The sequence below is a fragment of the Lasioglossum baleicum genome, chromosome 14, assembly GCF_051020765.1.
Source record: "Lasioglossum baleicum chromosome 14, iyLasBale1, whole genome shotgun sequence".
Lineage (NCBI taxonomy): Eukaryota > Metazoa > Arthropoda > Insecta > Hymenoptera > Halictidae > Lasioglossum > Lasioglossum baleicum.
The window spans coordinates 8,194,154-8,220,271 of record NC_134942.1 but is presented as its reverse complement, the minus strand read 5'-3'; the positions used below and the strand labels follow the sequence as shown (position 1 = coordinate 8,220,271).

Genomic DNA, 26,118 nt, shown 5'->3' with positions numbered 1-26,118 from the left:
CGCCGACATTGTTGGCGAAAAGTTTGCGGCACACGGACAAGGGTATGAAAGAGTAAAATGATGAACGAGAGATGACCTTGCCGAACAACGATATTTCTGTCGATTCGTTTCGAGCGGACGCCCATACAGGGTGTGGCAACCCGATGCAACCACGAGGGCTACTGTCAGAAATAGTCACGGTATTGTTGGCAATGCTGAAGAAAACGTTGCCCGGAATTTGCACCCCAGAGACGCTGGAAATGTCGCTGAAAGGGGAGACGTCTCCCTTTTGCCCGGCCCTTTGTCTAACCACTATCCAGAGACCGACAAAAGCTTCATTACGAATCGATGCGTTGGCGCGAATTAATGCAAATCTCGTGTACGCCTATTCCATTAACACGTTACCGTTCGCCATTGTTTCGAGAAATCTTCCTCCGGGGACTGCGGGAAATTAGTCAAGAATTTCGAACTCCATCAACTCGTTAACTTCCTTAGGATTCGCACTAATTCTCGGTCGAAATAAACTAGTCGGAAGAGGATTTCCTTTTTGTTTTCCTTTTCATTATACTGTTAGGTCGTTTTCTCAATCTTTAATAAATTTAAGCAATGCCATTTGTACACGAAAAAACGAAATTACTTTCCGAACTACTCGACAATTAATTTCGAACTTTGTGTGTAGGATTTTGTTATATCTTTAACGAGTTATCTAACTAGAGCTTGAATTAGAATTAGTTTACCTGAAATTCTAAATCTGTAGTGTAATTAAAAAATTTATGAAATGATAAACAGGTCCCTTCTGGTTAAGGGCCAATTGCGTGTGATAAAAAACAGAGCTAATTTATAAAATGTAAGAAACGAAGCGATGAGAAAATAATTTACCTGCGTGTTGGTCATAAATAACACCGGTGTTTATTTTTTAAGTGCATTATTTTCGAGGCCATTTTAAAATAAACCTTAATCTATAACACGTTCCCCGACATTATTAGAACAAATAATCACTATTTACATTAACTATTTTTATATCGCGGGTATACTCTAATCTTTATTTCATAAACTCTCCGCCAGTTTCCCGAAAATACACGGTTATTTATAACTGGACGAACTAGATGAAACTTTGTACATACATGTATACAACTTACTCAGACCAGAGTTGTGCAGAATTACAATTGAATTACTCCAGGAATAACAATTACGAAGTAATTGAATTACATTGTAATTTAAAGTTCAGATCTTCATTCAATTAAATTACAATGCAATTCGTAATTGCAATTGTGGTACAATTATAAAATAATTTGTAATTAAATTACAACGTAATTCGTAATTGCAATTAGAGTACAATTATAAAATACTGTGTAATTAAATTACAATGTAGTTCGTAATTGCAATTGGAGTACAATTACAAAATACTGTGTAATTAAATTACAATGTAGTTCGTAATTGCAGTTGGAGTACGATTATAAAATAACGTTACGTTTTATGAACGAGGACGAGGAACAGAAACTACGCCGCATGGACAGCAAACGTGTACCTATATGAAAGAAAAACATAAAAATATATTGCTCTTCCTCAAAGTTCTCAACTATAATTTGGAGAACTGTATTTTAATTATATTATTAATTATATTAAAATACTTAGTAATTGAATTAATTGAAAGGTTTGAATTATGTAATTCAGTTAGGACGTAGTTGAATTACTATATAATTGAAATACAATGTAATTCAATTGTGTAATTGAATTACAATGTAATTGAATTAGCACAACTCTGACGTAGACCTACCAGAGACTCCTTCTAAATTTTCATTACCGGCACAGATAAAAAATTTTAAAAATCGTGACGTCTACTTTTTCCTTCGCAGTTGCGAGCAATAACAATTTAAACAAAACATCATTTACACATTAGCACGTAACAATATGTTTAAACTCTCCTAATGTTTTTACTATTTTCAATTATACTTACTCGTTTTTGTCATAAATGTCTGCTCAATGACGGAGAATATTATAATTACATAGTCTGTGCGGATCTTTATGAAAAATAAAAATCGTGTGCGTCGTTTGCAAGAATTAGAAACTAAATTGAATGTTACTTCTTCCCTTAATGATTTTAATAGAGGAGAAATCACATATTGATATCTTCAGTTTTTAAAATGTTTCGACAACTTTGAATTTCATCTACTCAAGTTTGCTATAAACGCAGAAAGATCCGAAGTCTAATTATAATATTTCTTGATGACGACACACACACAACTCAGAGTTCACCATGCTGGTAACGTACGTTCGAAACTGATTGTGTGGCCTGTAATTCGATCTGGGAACAGCCCTGGAACACGACGTCGCCATAAAAGAATATCCGTAGAATAAATTCCGGTTTCGGAGACGCCCGGTGGAAAAACAACGAAATGTTATAAAACTTCCGAATGATATCGCAACATAAAAGTATCAGAAAGTTGGGATCGGAGGTACGGATAAAATAACAGTATAGTGAAATGCTACGAAGAGAAGTTGGGAATGGTAATAAGATTTCCTGTTTTTTTTTCTCAAGTTTTACTGGGACCCTGGGCAAACGAGCAATCGAAGCGAATTCTGATGGAATTTTGAAAAGCAATGGTCGCGTTTTATTACGTCCCATCCCCCGTGCCTCCGTTCTTTTATTGATGACGCTCGAGAGGTTTCGGGGATGATGTTACCTTAAAGTCTCCACCCTAATCGATTTGGGACAAACAAGTTGGCGACGCCGACGGTCTGGTGACGAGAGTTTAAATCGAATGAATGTCGTTATGAGCCAAACTTTCGGCTACACTAACGAATAGTCGCTCCCTCAGGAGTAGCACCCCTCCGAAAGATTAATTTTATCTCCACGCATTTCCCTAATTACTCGCGTAAGAGGGAAATTCGTGTTTCGCAGCCATAAAAATGATTTTCAGAGTTGTGTGAAGGCTCTTCTTACATTACAAAAATAACAGAAATACAGGGTGGTCCACCTAAATGTCTCGTTTATTTTTTATGACACGACAAATGTTTTTAATGCAATGTAAATAGTATTACGAGATGAATGCTTTGTAAATTTTATTTTTTTTCTGAAAATTATTCAAATTATGAAGTTGCTTGCGTGGAAATTGATTCGATAAATTTCTTTGTCCAAGCACATATCGTAATCAGAATTGCACGGAATATAAACAGAGTCTTGTCACTTTTATAAGCTGAAACATTTCAATCGCTTTTAGTGCTCGGTAGGTTTAATCGTAAATTAAAAAATATTTTACCACGCTTTTATTAGCTCGCTTTCTTGTTTGTTTGTTTGTTTGTCTGTCTGTCTGTTCGATGGCAAATTTTGCAATTGATTTTAAACTAATTGTTAGATCTAATGTTAAAATGAAATAACGAAGCTCGAGTCGAAGCTGCGCTGTAATGCGCGCGCTATAAATCGATAAAACGAAAGCATTAATACTAACCTTGGTATTTTCCCTATGGCTTTGTATTACATCGGCCGGCAACCTTGCCGGGAATTTCGCGTGAAGGAACGACGCTGATCCTTCGGGGGCTGCGTCGATTTTCTGCATAAAAATAGTATGGCGATCGATGGAGGCGAACAATGTAATAGAAAAATTATACGGACCGTGACGGAAATGATATTACAATAACACCGTCGCCGACGCAAGAATTGCCGAACGTGGAGCGCGTGGGAACGATCGGGAGTCATGAAAGTCGATGGAAATCGGCGGACATTTATTCAAACGACTCAACCGGCACTTGGTACGCACGGGGAAACTAAAACGTTCGGTTCGGGGGAGATAAAGAAGAATTATTACGGGACAAAAGGAGCAGTGATCGAGTTGAGGAATTTTCTCCGGCAATGTGTCTGGAGGCACCAAACTGAATTTCATGTATTCGAAGAAACTAGATTAGAGAAACTGGATTTGAGAAACTAGATTTCTTCGTTGAAAGATAAAGTTTGAAAAAGTGGAGATCCTTCTTTCTTCTTATATAATTGTATTATCATATTATTTTCTAAGTTGTGTGGTATGTAGAGTAAAGCATTGACGTAAGAAAATCCCTTGGGTCTCCGTGCTGTTTTATAGATCGTGTCGTTCTGCTGTTTTTTGTGCGATCTAGCCGAACATGGAAAAGGCTCGAGACTGCCAACCAGTGTGGCCACGAGACTTGAAGAAATTCGTTTCTTTCACCTTCTCTTCGCAGAAACTACTCTTGCCATCAAAATTGTCGAGTGTAGTCGTAATTTTCAAAACCCAAATTTTGGGACCAAAATGTCCCAAAATTGAGTCATCTCCCGATGATGAAGTTACAGTTCCAAAATTTCTCCTGACTCGCCACTCCTCTTTACAAATTCTTCCGCCTGGCCCTGTCTATGGAAAGACTACCCCTATCATAAAAATTGCCAAGTGCTGCTGTAACTTTGCAGACCAAAATGCCCCGAAATATCAAAATTGAGTGCTCTCCCTATGATCAAGTTACATTTCTAATTTTTCCTGACTCGCCACCCCTTCTTAAGAAATTCTTCCGCCTAGCCCTGTCTATCGAAAGACTACCCCTATCATAAAAATTGCCAAGTGCAGCTGTAACTTTGAAATACCAAAATGCCCCGGAATATCAAAATTGAGTGCTCTCCCGATAATCAAGTTACTTTCCCAATTTTTCCTGACTCGCCACCCCTTCTTAAGAAATTCTTCCGCCTAGCCTTGTCTATGGAAAGACTACCCCTATCATAAAAATTGCCAAGTGCAGCTATAACTTTGCAATACCAAATTTGTAGACCAAAATGCCCCGAAATATCAAAATTGAGTGCTCTCCCTATGATCAAGTTACTTTTCTAATTTTTCCTGACTCGCCACCCCTTCTTAAGAAATTCTTCCGCCTAGCCCTGCCTATGGAAAGACTACCCCTATCATAAAAATTGCCAAGTGCAGCTGTAACTTTGAAATACCAAAATGCCCCGGAATATCAAAATTGAGTGCTCTCCCGATAATCAAGTTACTTTCCCAATTTTTCCTGACTCGCCACCCCTTCTTAAGAAATTCTTCCGCCTAGCCTTGTCTATGGAAAGACTACCCCTATCATAAAAATTGCCAAGTGCAGCTATAACTTTGCAATACCAAATTTGTAGACCAAAATGCCCCGAAATATCAAAATTGAGTGCTCTCCCTATGATCAAGTTACTTTTCTAATTTTTCCTGACTCGCCACCCCTTCTTAAGAAATTCTTCCGCCTAGCCCTGCCTATGGAAAGACTACCCCTATCATAAAAATTGCCAAGTGCAGCTGTAACTTTGAAATACCAAAATGCCCCGGAATATCAAAATTGAGTGCTCTCCCGATAATCAAGTTACTTTCCCAATTTTTCCTGACTCGCCACCCCTTCTTAAGAAATTCTTCCGCCTAGCCTTGTCTATGGAAAGACTACCCCTATCATAAAAATTGCCAAGTGCAGCTATAACTTTGCAATACCAAATTTGTAGACCAAAATGCCCCGAAATATCAAAATTGAGTGCTCTCCCTATGATCAAGTTACATTTCTAATTTTTCCTGACTCGCCACCCCTTCTTAAGAAATTCTTCCGCCTAGCCCTGCCTATGGAAAGACTACCCCTATCATAAAAATTGCCAAGTGCAGCTGTAACTTTGAAATACCAAAATGCCCCGGAATATCAAAATTGAGTGCTCTCCCGATAATCAAGTTACTTTCCCAATTTTTCCTGACTCGCCACCCCTTCTTAAGAAATTCTTCCGCCTAGCCTTGTCTATGGAAAGACTATCCCTATCATAAAAATTGCCAAGTGCTGCTGTAACTTTGCAATACCAAATTTGCAGACCAAAATGCCCCGAAATATCAAAATTGAGTGCTCTCCCTATGATCAAGTTACATTTCTAATTTTTCCTGACTCGCCACCCCTTCTTAAGAAATTCTTCCGCCTAGCCCTGCCTATGGAAAGACTACCCCTATCATAAAAATTGCCAAGTGCAGCTGTAACTTTGAAATACCAAAATGCCCCGGAATATCAAAATTGAGTGCTCTCCCGATAATCAAGTTACTTTCCCAATTTTTCCTGACTCGCCACCCCTTCTTAAGAAATTCTTCCGCCTAGCCTTGTCTATGGAAAGACTACCCCTATCATAAAAATTGCCAAGTGCAGCTGTAACTTTGAAATACCAAATTCGTAGACCAAAATGCCCCGAAATATCAAAATTGAGTGCTCTCCCTATGATCAAGTTACATTTCTAATTTTTCCTGACTCGCCACCCCTTCTTAAGAAATTCTTGCGCCTAGCCCTGTCTATGGAAAGACTACCCCTATCATAAAAATTGCCAAGTGCAGCTGTAACTTTGAAATACCAAATTCGCAGACCAAAATGCCCCGAAATATCAAAATTGAGGGCTCTCCTACTTGATTAAGTTACTTTCCCAGTTTGTCCCGTCGCGCCACCGTTCTCTGGGAAAACCGCCCTTAACTTTGCGAGTTTAATAGTAACCGCTAATCTCGAGGAGTTAAATTGGAAACAAACAAAACAAAATGACGATTGGAAACTGAAATTTTAATGTCTCCAAGTTCCGCTGAGCGCCCACAGGTGGGTGGTAACGACCGCGTTGCGAAACTATGTATAGGTTAGAGGGACTCGCTGGGGTTCGCTCAGGCACCTGTTACGGGTGACCGAAGAATTGCGCAAAAGTGTGCAGATTACTTTCATTGTCGGAAAGTTCGACGGCAGTGGCTCCGTAGAAGTTGTACTCGTGGAGTAGGAGTTTTAACGAGGTGAACCGCTGCTCGTGTCGTCAACAAGTTATTGTTTCCTGCCCGCTATAAATGGATAATTAGGGAATTTTCGAAGTTTCAGTTTGAAAGAAATGCTTCTTCGGATAGCTCCTTAGTAATCGTAGTAATACCACTAGGAAAATTCTGACTTAATGACTGCTTCAAACTCTTATCTCTCTCGAATATTGCCGACTCGTTTCGTACAGCCGATTACGATGATGCCGTGACTCTGTTGTGTGAGAAAAATTTATTGCAACGAAGCATGCTAGCTTGAATAAGAAAAGAAGCTACGTTTTTACGCTTGGGAAGCGTAACGGAAGGTAATCGTTCGAAATGGAGGTTAAAGTGAACTCTCATCTTACGCTCTTAAAGAAATTCTGCTCGAACTGTGTATTCCACGCAAGAAAGTATGTTCTTGGCGTTTTTATGGGAAGAAGAATATTTTTTATTCGCAGAATACCTTTTAGCCCTCGTCCGTCCCTCGTGCCATTTTAACACAGTTTTCCCGAAATAAGTTACACTGTCCTGTTATTTGTAGGTAAATTTGCCGAAAACTTCGTGACTCTTATTTTATCTTACGAAACACATAGCCGGAAAACCTAAGATGTGAATGTTAACTCATTAATTTGAATAGAAACCATCGAAAAATAACTGTTGACCTCGTTATTTCATCGAGATAGATTCAGTTCAGTTAAACAATTCTTATGTTAATAAGTTTTATGGTGTAACGTGTAATATGTAATTAAATGTCAGGGTAAAATAAACATACTGCCATTCTTTTTGTAAAACTAATCGTTACACAATGCTTCGCGGAGCTTGTTTTACAGTTGAATTCGTTAGAGTGATTTTCATTGTTGCAATCTCTCTCTCTCCGAGACCTAATTAATAACTCTCAGCCCGATCAATGCCGCAGACACTGCATCTTCTACTATCGGAGATAAATAACGAATGACGCAATGATCGACATTGGTTTCATCTAATTTAGAACCCAGACGGTTTTAACCACTTCTCCAATCAGGCATGATATCGCAGATGAACGTTTCTATAAGTTAAATTATTATGAAAATTAATTATACAGAGAATTTAATATTATTGAATTTAAAATTAATTATTATACACTATACAGTAGGACCTCGATTAACCGGGTTGATCGGGAGGCAAACAGTGTGGAACAAAATTAAGGCTCGATGGATAGTCGAGACCCGAGAAATAATTAAAATGTACATTGTACTGTAAAATAAATTTTTTATTTTTGAAAATTCATTTATATTCATAATATAATCATTAGACTGCGGATTTTATGCGTTTATTGTAAAAGTGTGCCATTTAAAACAGTGAAAAAGTTAGAGTAATCTAATAATGACAATTTTTCAGCTTGTTAAGATTATTAAAGTAAGAATTAAATGTCTCTTGCAAATGATGCAGATAATTTTCATTTTGCATAAAAATCCGCAGTCTAATAATCATATTTAAACGCATATATGTTATTATACATATAATCGGGATCCGGTTAATCGAGGACCTGCTGTATGCATATTTTCTTTTTTCTTAAAATCGCTATTGAAACTTCTTTCGTATTTTGTTTTCAGAGTGTCCTTTCTCGGAAGACGGGATGGAAAGGTTCCCGTGTCCCACCCCGGATAGATTCGGTAGATACCACTGCATCGATGATCACGCCTTATGCGACGGTTTCATAGACTGCCCTGAAGGCGAGGACGAGGACATGCAGGCCTGCATGTTTTACAAAACCGTAAGTCTTTAATCAGGAATCCATGTGTGTGTCGTCGTGATCAATTTCAGTCGCACCGTTCCCTCTCAATCAACGCTCTGTAATCTGCCAGCAATTCCTGCGCGACCCACACAACCCTCCGCGACCCATAGGACGTCTATTTTCTGATTTCTCGATTCGGAAAAGTTCGAGCGGGAACATTAGGTCGAGCTGTAAACAACTTCTGCCGTAAACACGACACAAAATGTCATGTATTTCGTTCGTGTCTCGGACGATATATCTGTGGTTGTCAGAAATACTTTCACTTTCGAGATATTGCCGTTTAAAGTTTGGATCGGTCATGCTTTGACATAGGACATGGGCTCAATTGCATTATTTTCTTGAGGCATTATTTCATTTTTGATTAAATACGTACTTAAGTCCTATACTGTAAAGATCAATTAATGCATAAACTCAAATTTTTTGAAATTGAGAGATATACTTATAGACCCGGCTTCAGATAATATAATAGCAATAACAATAACGTAATAGGCAAAAGGGAGAATCGAAGCACTAAATTTTTAAAGTAGTCGAAGTGCCGTTTCGGAGGTATTAAAAACTGAAACTTTTATGTAAACGAAAAATCGTAGCAAGATTAGAATACTTTAAGATAAAGAACAGGCGAAGGGGAGGATAGAACAGCTAAATGGTGAATTTTCTCCTCGGAAATAAAAAATTATGATAAAATGAAAGTAGTCAAAGTGTCGTTCCAGAGGTATTGAAAAGTGAAACTTGTATGAAAATGAAAAATCGTAGCAAGATTAGAATAGTTTAAAATAAAGAAAATGTGTGTAACAGGCAAAAGGGAGAATCGAAGAAGTAAATTGTGAATTTTCTCCTCGGAAATAAAAAATGATGATAAAATGAAAGTAGTCAAAGTGCCGTTTTAGAAGCAGTGAAAGTGCTTTAAATCGTGACAAGAAAATTCCTTTTCTGAAAATGGAAAACTATAGCCAGATTAGAACAGTTTAAAATCAAGGAAATGCGTGTAACAGGCAAAAGGGAGAATTGTGACATCCTGCACGTTGCAACTCTTTGACGATTATTCTACAGGCACATTGTAAACGCGCAAGGAGTCGCAGCAGTTTATGCATAAATTGTCGCGGTAAATAGTGCTCATAGTGTAACGCTGATCAAAAGTTGAAAATTACTTTTTTTCACGATAGTCTATAGGAACTGAATCTTTTATTAGACGCTGAATGTCAGCAAGAACGGCGTGGAACACTTTGCCGTGGTAGAATCTACAGGTCAAAATGATGAAAGGCTATACATACATGTGCGTATTCTTCGTTTGCTTAGCGCAAAAATTGCAATTTCCCAGTTGGAAATGTAGCGTTGAGTTGGTCCTGCGAGTTAATTTTCCAAATTCGCCCTTCGAACTTGTTTTCGAAATTACATCGGTCATATAGCAAATAAACAAACAATAATGGTTAATTTCTGCAATGTCAGAAAAAATTACATTGAATCAATTTTAGTTAAAAATAACGTGGTGCGAAATAACAGACACTCATTTCTTTTCAATTTTGACTTGGACAATTTCATAATTACGGGCGCAAATATTAAAATCTACTTCTGAAACACATGAGAAAATATTTTCGTTATAAACGGTACAACAGCGCCGCCGTATAAATGCGTCGTTTAGCTTCGTACAATATTATATTACCGGAAACATAGTCAATCGACGGGCCCATTGTTCCTGTGTACACGGTAGGTGTGCGAGGAACAGAAACGTTCCGTCAATAAACACGGCGGCCAGTTCCGGCAGCATGTTTGTAGACAGAAGTATGTCAAATTTCAGTGGTTGGCGGCTCGTCGCTCCAATTACGTCGACGCTGAAAGTGACAGGTATTGAAAACGACTGACAACGGGGGAAATACGTTAGAGCAACGGGGACAGACGAGTACGCTCGTGTCGCTCAATGTGAAATATGTATCTAATGCACGACCCATCCTGTTCAATCTTTCACGTGCTCGTGATCTGTCTCTTACCCGTTCCGACGCGTGCAGGCTGACTTAAAATGACGGTCGTTGGTCGATCATAACCGGGACAGACCGGAACTAAAACATGAAGTCGATCGGATTTAGAGACGAATAATCGCGGACAACTCATCTCCCCACTCCTGGATCCGCCTGGGTCACGTGAGGCAGAGCACGGTGGGGGCAATATGAAATAGTTGATAGTGGGGGAACCGGTACAACATATCTTAAGGTCTAGAAAATACTTTCTTTTTGTTTTCCTATCCAAAAGGGAGATGCTCCGAGGCTTCACATCTCCACATTTTTTGACCTGGAACCACCCATTGCCCTACAATATCGAGTAAACAAAATCTAATGAATATAGTAGACGTACAAAGTATTCATTCACCTTTTAAGGATGTTCTGGAGGTACAATGGGAGACAAAAGTACAAGAAATTCGAAATCCATCAATATATTGACAATGAAAGCCATTCATGAGAATATTCTTGTTTTTGAGTGTATATTTTTTTTGCAGTTTCTATTTGCGTTTTTTAAGGTTTAAATAGGGTTTGAAGTGGAATTTTATGAATTCTCCATAAGAAGACGCGTTAAAATGTGCAAACTTTAGGTTGCTATAATTCTTAAACGGTGCAGTGAATCGAACCCAAACTTTGGTAATTGCATTAATTTTGTAAGAATTATTTCTTGTCAATTTTTCAAAAATTTGGTTGCGTTTTTATATACCTCGAGAACATCCTTAAGAACGAATAACTTTTTCAAAATTGGCCCCAACAGCTTGAGCCTTTTGGAGGGGTTAGAAGAATTAGTTGACCAGCTGATGTGTGAATAACTTTTTCTTATATTGTTATTGGTCGCAACTGCGAAGGAAAAAGTTAAAATTTAAAAGGTGCCTTAGGTTTTTTGTTTCCACGAAATTCCGGACGAAGAATGTCTAATCGCTTCTCGAAGAATTGAAAAACGTTGTAATATTATTTCCAACTTATCGAACATATTAAGAAAGTAAATTAATCAATTCCGGTTCGTCGTGGTGATTCAGGTGGAAAATTCAGCATAAAGATCCGCGGTCTTAATGACCAGGAAATAGTAATGCGAGAGTTTGGGGAAAACAATCCGTCGGTCGCGTTTTTTTATTTTTCTATCCAAAAGGGAGATGCTCCGAGGCTTGACATCTCCACATTTTTTTACCTGAAACCACCCCTCGCTATAATTCACCCCTTACCCTACAATATCGAGTCAAACTCGCGATGAAGATTCCGAACAGAGACTAATAAATACAGTGAGCGTACAAAGTATTATAAAATGTAGAAGAGGTGCCTTAGGTTCCTTGTTTCCACGAAATTCTGAACGACGAAGAATTTCTAATCACCAGTCTGCTTCTCTTAGAATTGAAAAACACTTTAATATTATTTCTTCATATTTTTTTAAAGTAAATTTTTAATTAATTCCGGCTCGTGTCGTGATTTAGATAGATTTAGCATAAAGATCCGCGGTCTACTAATAACCAGGAAATAGTAGCGCGAGGGGCTGGGAAAAACAATCCGTCGGTTTCCGTGAGAACCACTTGCGAGGTAGGGACGGGGGAAAGGAGGGTAGAAGAGTGGATGAAAGAGAGATTAAACGGGGCTTCCTTGAGAGAAGATACCTGTCTGATTCTCTGTGTGCAGGTTCGTCTCGGTGAAAGGATGGAACGGAAAAAGCGTGTTTCCAGGCGGCTCGGCTTGGCGCGCGAAAAACGAGAGGGAAAGAATCGACCGGAGGGAAATCCAAGCCACGTACCGCCCCCTTCCCCATTTATCATCCATCGCATCCGGCGAACAGTTGACCTTTCTCCCCAGGCTGATTCCGACCTGGTCTCTCTTGCCTCTTTGAAATCGATATTCGCTTCTTTTCCTTCCGCCTGCTCGATCAGCCACTCGAACTTAACCCTAGATACACACACTCGCCGACCCGCTTCTGCAACGCGACTCGTTTGAATACCTGGGGACCATCGGGCCCCTCAACACCCCCTGTCAACCCTCGATAGATTCAACATCAATTATTCATGCCGAGAACGAGCGTGAATTATCGCTCAGAAAACTTATTTCACTTCCAGCCGTCGTCGTCGTGGCGATCTACGCTGGGCCGTTTCTGTATAGCTGATTTTTCAATTATTGTTCCCGCAAAGTTCCAACAAAGTGTCCAGCGCATTTGTGTGTGTCGAATTATTGCTAGACAGTGTTCACCACATTTATTTTTCTTGAATGAAATGTGCCGAAAAGATTTTCTTCAAAGATTAACGCGTTGACTGCCGCAACAATGCTCGTAAAGATCACGCAATATCAGAACTATCTGTTTATTAATATTAGTTTGGAGGGAGAGTTCTGCCGAATTCTAAATAAGCAGGTAATTTTGCTTGTACTAGGTTGGCAACTATATTCGCGACCTTTTGTTTCGTAATTCTTTTATAGTATCATTATAACTTCTATCAGTGACCATTCCTTTTGAATGAAGCTCTGAAATTTGCAATTAGTTTGATATAAAATACTCGTGCTTAAAAATATATATATATAAATGACTTTGAGAAAATGTGGAGGTCGCGAACTTAGTTGCCAACCTAATAAATTATTAATTGGAAAACAGGAATTGACGTGTTATCGGTAGAACTTTAGGCAGAACTTTCTGTATTTTTGAATATTCTGTGTCCTACATGTAGAGTGAAAAGAGATGCAGAATAGAAATAATAAAAATTTCCATTTTCTGTTGAGATTATAATATCGGCAAGATCGACAAGGCAGTGAACGCGTTAAAGCTCGCCGCTCGAAGCGATCGCTATCGAGTCTCAACGCACGAGAAAATATTATTCTGTCTGTTTCAGACGAAAGCTCACCTCGACGTATTGGCAGATGCCATACTGCGATGGGCAAGAGGACGCTAATTCTTTTGTTGACGATGAACCTCCGACCTATGTATAAAATCATAAGTCTGACGAGTTTACTTCTTTATACATTCACCTCTATATATATATACGTATATACATGTATATATGTGTATATATATAACAAATATATACATACACACATATATATAGAAATGTATATGTGTATATATATATACACACATATACATATATACATATAAATATAAATATAAATACAGTATATGATATATTTCCGTGTATGTGTACGAGGACATACGCTCTCGTGTACCCGCACACATACAAAATGAAAAATCCCTATATATGAAGAAAAACGAAAACCCGGTTTCACTGGCAGCGAGTGTTCTTCTTGCAAGTGACAGGCGCGAGGGAGGAACAAATAAACAAGACCACGATCAAGATAGACCTGAAATGTTGATTAAAAGCTGTTTCATTTGTTCAGCTGAGAAAAGAACGCAGCACTTTACCACTGAATCCAATCACAGAGTTGTGCAGAATTAGAATTGAATTACTCCAGGAATTGTAATTACAAGGTAATTGAATTGCTTTGTAATTCAGTCATATTGTAATTTATAATTCAGATCTTCGTTCAAGTAAATTACAATGTAATTCGTAATTGCAATTGGAGTACAATTATAAAATAGCGTTACGTATTATGAACGAGGACGAGGAATAGAAACTACGCCGCACAGACAGCAAACAAGTATATGAAAGAAAAACATAAAAATGTGTCGCACTTCTTCAAAGCTCTGGGTTATAATTTGGAGAACTGTATTTTAATTATATTTTATTTCAATTACACATTTGATTAAAATACTTCGTCATTTAATTAATTGTAAGATTTGACTTATGTAATTCAGTTACGACGTAGGTGAACTGCTATATAATTGAAATAGAATGTAATTCAATTGTGTAATTGAATTAGCACAACTCTGTCTAATCAACCACTAGAAGTTACTGATTTATGATACAGTATGTTCTTAACAGGAGAACTACCGAAGGCGACTGACACATACTTCTTTATATTAGGTGTACAAATTAATTCGTGATTATAATTTCGATGATTGTAAACGAACAAACCTGGAACCAGTGATTTTAATTCATCCGGTAGTTCTAATGTTAAAGGAGGAAATTTATTTGCCATGGATGCACCCTTCTGATGAATTCGAAATTATTTATTGACTGACGGTGGGCTGGGTTCAGTGTTGAAACGTGAAATATTCTCGAGCTATAATAAATCTGTCGGTTTTCAGAATTTCCTTTCGAAGTTCTGGAAGCTTCCGCCATTTCGGCTCACAGAATCCAATAAATTCCAGATTGTTCAGCACATTGATGGTCACACTACCACCCTCAAAAAGTGTCATAAAGTCATACTAATTTGTCCAATAATTTAATTTCTTCGTTCCTAAAAAATTCTAAAAACTCTAAAATTTGGTACTCGACTATACTGCGACAAAAATTCATTTTTCAAGGTGGACAGAGAATCGAGTCACCCACATATGATGTGACCAATCAACGTGTTAACAATGAAGTAACAAGGTGTGTAATCACTAGACTGCGGATCTTTATTCATTTATGAAGAAATTGGTTGGGTGAAATATAAGACAATGAAAGATTAGAAAAATTCACGAATACCGTAATATTATTTTTATCGGAGCGAAGTAATTAAGGGGTGAAATCAATCTTTATTTTATTCCTGCTTCCCGCAATAAATGTAGAACATTTTTATTTTGCAGAAAAAGATCCGCATTCTAATAATCACTATGTTTTTCATACTTAAAACGTCCAGGCTCTCGATATCTTCAGTTCCGATCGAAGGAGAAATGTAGCGTCGTGCGGAGAGCTGGAAGAACCTGTGCAGAATTGGAAAGTGGCTCTGTTCGGAAATATTTCGACAATCTCAGCACGATGTTGCACCGCACGATAAATCAAGATGTCCTCTCTGGTCCCTTCTCCACAGCTTGCAAGGAGAAGGCTGGTTGACGAGAAAACGAACACCCTGCTCGCATTCTCCCCTATTCTCCCGCATCGTCTATTTTGCAAAACGTTTTCCCTTTCTCCCGCATGACTTTAACCACATAGAGAAAGCGAGAGAGCGAGAGAGAGAGAGAGAGAGAGAGAGACGTAGAAATCAAACTCAGGGGAATGTAAAGATGAATCGTCTCTCGAGCAGCACCCAGCCTCGGAAACGGTCGATCCTCCGAAGGGTGCCGGATTGATTTCCGACGTGTGAGCTCGTTCCAACACGTTCCATGCTGATCCAACTGATTTTTCCAGCAAACAAAACTCTTCCCCCCCGGCGAGGAATCACTATACGTTGCGAGAAGAAAAGCGGTGGGATGCGGATCCGCGACAGAGCTTCGCCTAGTTTAATATTCATAAGGAATTTGAAAATTTTACTATGCCGAAGATAAAGTTGTCTTGAAGTTCTCGAGTTTTCCCGGGAAGTTGAGCAATCTTCGCGAGAGAGTTTGCCCGTTGTTGTTTCCGTTATTATGAAAAGCATTCGTTTCGGCAGCTCGCGAAAATTTCGTGGTTATATTCTGCATTCGTCGCGTCGACCATTTTCGTGTTTTCACGAACAGCGGTGACTTGAAATTTAGCGAATCAATCAGTTTTTCGATGATTTGTATCGGTGGAAGTATTCTCGCGGACCTGCCTTCAAACGGATATCAAACTTACATTCGATTCGAAAAGTGTTTGCAACCGAATTGAGTGATATACATACATATAATCATATTATACGTAATTAGATAGTTTACGATTTCGAAACACGTTTTAGGGTAAACCGATTCGATTAGCGTTGCTTCGGAGAAAGCTCTGTGGGAGGAGGAGACTGCTCCGAACTGATCTTCAAGACAAGGATTATCTTGAATCTTTATAAAAAAAAAAAAGGGACAACCAGAGCATGATCAAACAGAGACGCTGAATCTAAACATAGTGAACATAGAATGGTAATCGAAAACTTGTGGTCAATATTACTTGTACCTGAAACGCATCGTGGAATGTTACCTTTAATAAAAAAAAAAGAAAGAAGAAGAGAGAGAACTTTATCGGGGAAAAAAAAAACTTGGCAATTTATCTGAACTGAACGCTGAGTGCAGATTGATCTAGAAAGAGGATCGTGTTATCCAAATTTCGAAATCAATCAAGTCTAAAGAAAAATTTAAATTTACATAAAAGTCTGCATTACAAGAAATATTCTTTCTCGTACTCCTCGATCCTCTTTCTAGATCATTTCGAGCGAATCGAATGCGAAGAGCCGTCAAAAATCAAAAGCTAGCAAATCCAGCAAAAATTCGCGAAACATGGCGGCACGCAACGCGTTGGACGAGGCTTAGCCCGTGTGACGGCGATTAGGGATCCTCAAAGAGTCAAAGTACAAATTAAGGGATGGGCCCGGAATTTTTTCAATTGAGGAGATGTTTTGGGGTAAACGTTCGCGGGCGGTGTTCGAAAGCTAGACACCGCTGTAACACTTTCAGTCTCCCGGAGGCACCGCCGATCGTTCGATTCCGATCGATCGATGTATCCTTCAACGTTGAGCGATTCCCACGCGACCCGAACAACAGACCTCAAAAACTTTCGACGACTTTATTTTCGTACGACACGAGAACGCTACTGCAGATTTATCGAAGACTGAGAACGAGAGTCAACTGTTTTAATTGCGAGGGGACCGCGTGGGCTTCCGGTCCCGCGCGGCCATCTTGTCGACCGCGCTCGACGCAGCATAGTGATCGGAGTCGGCTTATTAAATGGACTAAATTATTTTCTATTCATTATTAGACTGCGGATTTGATGCATTTATGACAAAAATGGGTACGTACAATTTAAAACAGTGGACCTATTAAGAAAATTTAAGACCACCAGTGTACAAATTTCACGTTAATAAGACAATTAAAAGAAGAAAAAGACATCATTATTTGGCTCCTGTATCTTGCAATCAATGCAAACATTTTTTATTTTGCATAGAGATCCGATTATGCGTCTACTTGATAAATAAACTTCTGACAAAAATGGATGAACGACAGTAGAAGAATGTAACCCTTCGTACATAATTCAATTACATTTTCATAGCTAGCTCCACTGTTTGGTATAGTTGGAGAACACTACATAATTGTGAGATTATGGGTGAACAAAATGAGATTCATTATGACTAGAATGGGTAGGTATAATTTAAAGCAGTGGACATGTTAAAAATATTTAGGGACGTCAATGTATTAGTTTCAGCTATAATTGAAACGAGCATAAAATTCTTATGTAGCCACTGTGTCCTGCAATCAATGCAAACATTGTTTATTTTGCACAAATATCCGCAGTCTAATTATGACTGAACAGACGCTTTTCTTCAATTGGAAAGCCGGTTCCGATCATTTCGGAAGCGCCACTGGTCCCCTCGATCCCCTAAAGCCAATTATGCTCGACAAGTAACGCGGCGCGCGCCTCGAAAGGTCGCCGAGGTGCAGAAAAAAACAACTGTACACGTACACCTGGAATGAAAATGCAAAGGTAAACAAAAGATTAGTACCAGGATCATCAGCCTTGGTTACCGTTTTCGAGACGTTCGCCACCGTGCCACGCACGGATCGTTGCGTTCCTGAGCGCTGTTCTTCTCCGTTCTGTTTTCCTCCTCGTTAAAGTAAACATTAGCTTAGCGGTAACTGTTTGACATTGTGTCGAGCGATACCTCCTTTTTTTCCTGCAAATTACTCGGAACGAAGTGGAGAGGCGAGCTCGTGGGTGCTTGAACCTTGAGTGGAAAGATTTTCCCCGCGTGTGCGATGGGATAATTGTTTCTCGCTTCCCGTCGACCGTTTTAGCTGTGCTGTCTCTCAAGGAGGACCTCGACCTTGGACTGGCTTGCGCTCGAGCTTTCGAGTCCGAAGAATGGCCTGCCGAAGACTGATCTAGCGTTTAACTTTTCGATTTTTTTCGAGAGCGAGAGAGAGAGAGAGAGAGCACGAGACAATCCGGTATCGTCCGGTGGATTAGATGAGTTTTCTTGAATCTGCGGGGTTGCATAATATAAGGGAGACTACTGTAAGTACATATTCAGTTGTTAGCCTCGTGGTTGGGTAAACGACACTCGGTTTGTAATGATTGAAGAGTGGATGAACAAGTAACAATTTAGGGAATTTGAGAAATCAGCTGTAACCCTCTTCCGTTCCTCATTTCACAGTTTAATTTGCCACAGTGGTAAGAATTCGATGAAATAACAAGGTAAATAGTTATTCGCAGCAAAATTGAGTAGATGAAATTCCAAATGGTTAGAAAATTTAAATAATTGAATGATATGATTTCTCATTCTCATAATTCTCAAAATTTCACAGAACTTCGCAGAATTTCTCACTCTTATATTTCTAAAATCATTGAGGGAAGAAATAACATTCAATTTGGTTTCTATTTCGTGCAATCGACGCGGACAATTTTTATTTTGCACAAAGATCCGCAGTCTAGTTATGTAATTCGCATTAAAAAGATAAACTTTGATAAACTCTCACAAACTGTCTCATCACGGGGACGGATGAGGGTAAAATTTGTTAGGAGACCACAGCCGATTTAAATTGTTTGTTTTACTTAGATCTCCGTTATCTTATGCAACCCCTGCGCCTGATTTCGTTAGTTCCCCTTAGACCAGCGGTTTCCAACCTTTATGCCACTACTCCCTACCTTTTATTTTTTTTAAATGATGAAAACTTTATTACAAAAAAAAAACTGAAAGCTACAAGTTAATTATTTATTAAAAAATCTTGGCGCCTCGCAGGTTGGAAACCGCTGCCTTAGACCATAGAAAGAGAACGCGATCCCTCGGTTAGACAAAGAATTAGTTCCTCTTCTACACGACGAAAGAAGTACGAAAGAAAAAACGGCACGCCCATCCAGGTGTGTTGAGACGTAATCGAAGTTTCGAGTATTCCCACTTCAAGGTCGCCGAAGGTCTCCGAAGGTCTCCGAAAATGCGAAAACTCGAAGACCAAGATACAATCACCGACGACGAGCCTCTCGGTCGAACGTTCAGGCTGTCGATGATCGAGACGTGATCACGCATAACAAATAGATCGATACTTTTTGGTGTACTGTCGTGTATTTGTTCGATAAAAGAAAAAGAAGAGATAAAAACGCACGCGGTCCCGAAAGAGAGAGAGAGAGTGGACAGCCTTCAGAAAACCCGTTGGTTTATACATTATAATCTCGTTTCGTCGATTAGACTGTAAGGTTTTACGATTAAAAACATAAACAAACAAAAAAGAACAAAAAAAAAACAGACAACTCTAGGATTAACGAACTATCGCTAGATTAAATATCTCGAGGTTTAAATACGACAATGATGAAAAATGGGAAGAAAAAAAAGAGATGAAAACGATATTTACTTAAAAGATTGGCAGACACCGACGAGGCTCAACTACGCAATACATGTGTAAGAGAATGAAGAATATACGACAAAATATTACTCGCGGAACACGTGAAGCGATCCCCCTTTTTGCAAGAGGTCAATTCAGTATTAAAAACTGCGTCTAGACTGTACACATTGTTGAAAGGTTTCGTTTCGTGGTCGAAGACGATGGTCGAGACGATCTTCCCAGAGGCTCGATCTGATCGTTGCTCAAAACTGGATCCGATCAACCGGTCAGGTCATCGGGGGACGACTCATTCGAGGATCCATCGTGTACCACTACAACAATTCGTCAAGTGCCAGATTCGTTCATAGACGTTTTTCTGTTTATAGAGGTGTCGACGAAGGAATCGACTTGTCGGTGGACTCGGAACCACGCGGAGAACTCGAGCAAGTGAGTCGCCATTTTGTAAATATAATGAGTTTTGCATAGTATCAAAAAATGATGTTCTAATAACGTTTCTCTTACAACTTCGAGCGACGCCGTCTAAGAATATTTTCGACGGCGTTTTAACTCGACAAATTAAACATTTTATAATTAAACATTCTTGGAGACATAATTTGTCTCGTTTTATAAATGGTGAATAGAGTCTCACGCATTTCAAATCCACTTTGGACCTCTTAACAGTAACACAGAAAATACAATTCTCTTTTACGCGAAACGCTTCAAGAGTGACGTCTGAAATACAATTTAGCATAAACTCAAGATAATAAAAAGAAACGCGACACTTTCGCTCTCCATTACTGTGAACGCCGAGTTCTCCGCTTCTTAGCCGAGACAAGAAAACGGTGACGCAATTCTTCGTTTACAGTCGAAAGAATTTCGAAAAATGAATTTCGTTAAATCATGTCAAATTGGAGAAGCGCGAATGAATAACGACTGTGATATACTGATTGACTTAGAGTCGCTCGTATCGTCAAGAACAAAGGATTTAAATGATACAGAATGCTTAATCTATAAGCCAACATAATTCCGCGTCTTTTGTCTCGACGTTTCTCGCGTTTCTTTATGATTATACTGTGCCTTTGGATTTCACTCTCTCGCGTAAGAACAAATTTGAGAAATTCTATTATAAGGTTAATGGTGCTTTTCTTTCATCCCCATGGAAATTCGCGTGAAAGACTATGGTGTTATATCTGACAGAATACAGACGATTAATTGAAAAGAATTTTTAAAAATGTTCACTAAAGAATTATTAAAGCAGTGTAAAAGTTAGATCGCTTTAAGAAATTATATTATAACTAGACTGCGAATTTTTATGCACTCGTGAAAAATATCAAAAATCCAAGAACACGCATTGTCAAGTTGTTTTCAACGTAGAAAAACGCTTATAAGAATATTTTGATTTTGCGTAAAGGTTCGCAGTCTAATTATAACACTGTGAGAAATAATGTTGGCAATTCGTGGGGTAGATGACGTCAGCGCAATGGCCGACACCAAATTCGAAGAAGCGAGCTCGAGGGAAGCAAGTCGATTCTTTCGCCGATCGAGTTAAAGTAGTTTGACGTGTCTCGCGAAAAAGGCGCACGTCAGTCAAGTTTGTTTAGTCGAATCATCTGAGAAACAGGGTTGTACCGTTAACCCTCCGCGACCCACGTGAACGTTCTCCTCTGTTGGTCGAGTTCGAATGATTTCGCAGACATGGGAAAAGACTCGCCGAAGAGGAAGAAGTTAGCTCTCTTGGTCGAGCAGCATGTTTTTCTTTCGAACAAACGCTTCAACAGCATTTCGAAGACACTCTATCCGTTCCGGAGGAACTTTTCCTCCGTGGCAAACCTCGACAGAACTGGGTCACGGAGGGCTGAGCGAACTGAACATACCAGAATCTACGTATTTTTCATCAGAACAGAATATTTTTAATATTCACCGAACGACAAGCAGACTTTTAGAGGAGAACGCTTCCTGTTGCTCAGCGATTGTCTTGCGTCTCATTGAGACACCCTTTTACCTGTACAATCCACCAAACGAACTATCATCCCTTCGATCGATTTTCTCTCGGAAATATCCTCCTCGATGTCGACAGAAATTTGTAAAACATATACGATGCATTTCTAACACAAGTACATTTAAGTAATTTTAAGACTGTTTTGTTAAATTTGTGGATAAGTGAGATGTTCATGTGCAACAGGTTCAAGCACTGTACTGAACCTGTTTCCTCAGGCGTTAAGTTTAAGCAATTTGTAAGACGTTGTTTCGTTCATATTTGTGAACAAGGATCATGTTTGTAGAACAGGTTCGAGCACAGCCAATCCTTCACCTTGAAGTGACCCTACATTGTGTACGTTTTCTCATAATTGTTCGAGAAATATTTTCATGAAAGATCGTCGTCACGCATTTCTAATATTGTACTAACCCTAGAAAAACGACGGGGATGAAACGTCTCTCTTATAAATACATATATATTTACACTCCAAAAAATATCAAGCGTATACTATTGCTATATCATCGCTAAGATCGTTGTTAAAGAATCGTACTTGATTTAATACTCTCCAACAATAGGCATAAATGAATCTCGAGGTTTTTCTAGGGTTAATTCTGATGAAAAGACGAGCGAAACTACTCTGTCCTCGAAGGGTTAACCGTTCCTTTGGTGGATTCACAGCTTTAGGATATTGTTGTTCAGCGTGCGGACGCTTCAACCTAATTGATTGCCATCGTCAATGCTTCGCCGGCCGCGTTCTGTTCACAGCTGTCTTTTCCGATGAACTATACCGAGGTTGTAAATATGGATAAATGAAATTCACGAGGGTTGAAGAAGCCATGAGTTTTGATTAATATTGGGTTGGCAAATAAGTTCGTACGATTTTTCAGAGTGGAATAAAACACAGAAACCGAACGAACTTATTTGCCAACCCAATAAATTGTCATTATACTGCGGATCTTTATGAATTTGAAGAAATGAGATAGTTGAGGAATTGCGTTCTATTGAAATCATTAAGGAAAGAAATAACATTTTTATTTTGCAGAAAGATCCGCAGTCTTAATTATTCTAGTTTATGAGGAACGACCTTCTTCGTTTACTACGAATAACGTTTCCAGATTGCGACACAGCCCCGCAAGTTTAAATCCAATATTTCCGAACATAGTTCTCAAAGACTATTACAGAATGATGAGACTATTGGGCAACCACAAAATGGCGGCCGGTCGAGCGATAAGATGGCAATGTCGAGGCGATATGTAATGGAATGGCAGAGCGTGAAGAACAATCAGAACACTCACGTTTGACGACACCGGCAGTGAGTGATCGCGTAGAACAGAAAACATAGAAAATAACAAAAGAAAATGTCGAGGGGTACGAAACGAAAAGAATTTTTCTATCTATACTCGCCTATCAATCTACATTTTTAGAAAATGAAATATTTACATTATATAGAATATTTATCTAGCGTCAAAACGGTGTCCCAGTTTCCTTTGAAACAATCTCGATTTCCAGTGAAAAATATTCGAAATAAATACAAAGGAGACGAATTTTGTTTATTTTTCTCGTCCAACATGAAGGCTTTTACAGCAGAATCCGTTTTTATTGCGAACCCCTCGACTGTCAAGCGTTACACAAAAATGCCCGCGACCGAGAACAATGCTCCGTATTTAAACAAAATTCTTTTTAATACGACTAGCTCTAATTTTGATTTCAGAGGCCAGAGTCCAGAATTAGAAAGTTGTACAGAGGATACAGGCCAAGCTAACATTGGCACCAGCCTCGGACATATATTTTTAGATAATGTATCTGTATATATACACACACACACACAGGCAGACACGTACACATCAGCATACAGACAGACACGGAACACGTACGTACACCGACAAACATTTTGCGTCAATTGTTCGGCCGGTGACCCTTTTTTCTGCGACAGAACAACGTCGAATCTCGATAGAACTCGGCTGTTTTTTCATGCTTCTTGAATAAATGTACGATGCTTGTTTCATCAAACTAACCAGGACTTTTTAATCGACATCCTCTTCCGTCAGGGCCCGCTCTAGGGGGGGGGGACAACCCGGGCATTTGCCCGGGGCGCCAACATTTAGGGGCGCCATTTTGGCTTTGGCTGTAAGTGTGAGAAAAATAATGATGTTTTAAATATTCAATTAATAGAAAATTTCAGACTACCCTTGCCAGACACTTTTGCTAAAAAAAAAAAAAGGTCATTTTGTTCAGCGCGGTGCTTAGTGCTTAAAAAGGGGCGGCAATTTGTTTTTTTTGCCCGGGGCGTCGTAACCGCTAGAGCGGGCCCTGCTTCCGTGTGTGTTTTATCAAAAAGTTTAAAATTATTTGCAAGCCGAAATTCACGTAGAATTTCGTTCCATTTCCTTTGTTAACACTAAACCTACCGAGCCTCAAAAGTATTAGCTTGTAAAGAAAGAAATGCAGGATTTAAACCTATGTTTTTAAAGTGTTGTAACTCACATAAAAACAATTCTATTAAAATCGTTTTAATGAAAACAATAATATGAAAATTAATTTTATAGAAAATTTAATATTGTTTAACAGAGCAACATTAAATTATTATGAGAATTGATTTTAATATTATTGAGGGGAATAGTATTGAAATTAATATTTCACAGAGAATTTAATATTATTTAAAAATATATAAAGCTGTGCATTCGTTGACGCTTCCTTCGCCCCGTACTTCGTTGATATTCCGAGCCGCTTGAGCGGCACTTCGGCCTAGTTTGAACTCGTAGAAAAAAATAATGCGAAAATCGCGTTTGGACATCCTGAAATAAAAGCCAAATAATTTAATGAAATTAAATATCAAAAGCATAATTAAATAGAGCGTAAAACAAGCTTTAAAATTACATATAACTCGTTAAATTAAGGTAAATATTTATTGGTATAAAATTGCAATTAAGACAAACGAACAAAAATCCTGCATTTCTTTACAACGTAATAACTGATTGATTTTATTTAGACTTTGTGAGGCTCCGATTGTAATACCTGCACTACTAAAGATATCAACACAGTCGTTTCTTATGAAATCAGTTTCATTACTTTTCTAGTTGTAAAATAAAACACCTGGAACTAGGATTAGTGTTAAACGTCTACGTTTCCTGATGATCGCTGAAACATAGAGTGTAAGTAAAATATTTTAACAAATTAACGTGCAGTGGCCCTCAAAAATGTTCACGCACGCAAATCGACTGAATTTATCGCAACCTCCACTTTACCTCTCTTTTTCCGTTCTTGTTCTCGAGCTGCAACGAAACGGGACGGGGTGGAAACTGGCACGAAGAGATTTACAACCCCGCAATTTCGTGACGGTGGCTGCGGAATTTTTCGTCGTGGGTTTTCATGGATTCTGCAGTCCGTGAACGTGGAATTCTTGAGAAGTTTCAACGATTCCCATTTTCTCGGCCGACACTCGGAGTTTCCACTTCAACGGCCATCACCGTGAGTAGAACCCGTCGAATGCAACGCGTCGTCGTCGAATCAATTTAATCCGGGTAATTTGAATCATGATATCCAGTTACGACGCGACGGAGCGAATTGCACCGGTCGTTGAGGTTTTAAATATTAACCCCTTGCCTTACAATATCGTGTCAGACTCGCGATGAAGATTGTGAACAGAGTCTAATAAAAATGACTGCGGATTTTATTCATTTATGACAAAAATGGGCACGTACAATTTAAAGCAGTGAACGAATTAAGAAGATTTAAGGACATCTGTGTATTAACTTCAGCTTGGTAAGACGATTAAAAGGAGAAAGAAATTTCTATTTGGCTCTCGTGTCTTACAATCAATGCAAACATTTTTTATTTTCCATAAAGATCCGCAGTTTGCTAATAGTTAATACTTTAACCTAACATGAAATTCTGTTTTCGTTATCGGAGAACATGTAGGCATACAATAGTTATAAATTTTCTCCTTTGTTAGGAAATTACGAACTACAAAGAAAGTTCTAATCACTGAAACCGTCAAATAAATCGTAGGGCCCTTTGCACTCCTTTGTCAAGTGTGACTCGGCATTAGAGAAAGAAAAATGTAAATAAAACGGGATTTTCTATCTATTTAATTGTCTTATTAAGACAATCGTCTTATTATAACTTCATTTGGTTGTCTTACTTTTTAGTTAAATACAAATATAAGTTCCACAAATATAAATTACAACAAAGTTTGAGAGCTGTATTAACGTAATTAGTAAAGAAAATTGTTTAAAAGAAGCACGAATCAAGAAACTGTCCTTTGAAGCCAAATAAAACGTTTAAAATAGTAGGGAATTGTCGGCAACAGAATGAAAAAATAATTCGGAGTACAAAGGGTTAATCGGGAGATAAAGGATGGGGAAGGATAACACAGTAGCTCAAAAGGTAAATAATCGAGC

General features: G+C 38.6%; 1 protein-coding gene across 1 annotated transcript in view; it reads left to right on the top strand.

Annotated features, from left to right (window-relative positions):
- Jeb (low-density lipoprotein receptor domain-containing jelly belly protein) overlaps nucleotides 1-23,732 on the top strand; it is a 35,399-nt gene extending 11,667 nt beyond the window's left edge. Inside the window, exons 3-4 of the mRNA XM_076438156.1 lie at nucleotides 8,330-8,490; nucleotides 13,340-23,732. Of these exons, the coding sequence (XP_076294271.1) occupies nucleotides 8,330-8,490; nucleotides 13,340-13,399 (221 nt within the window). The 3' untranslated portion in view covers nucleotides 13,400-23,732. The remainder of the gene's footprint in view (nucleotides 1-8,329; nucleotides 8,491-13,339) is intronic.
- Nucleotides 23,733-26,118: the final 2,386 nt, after the last annotated feature.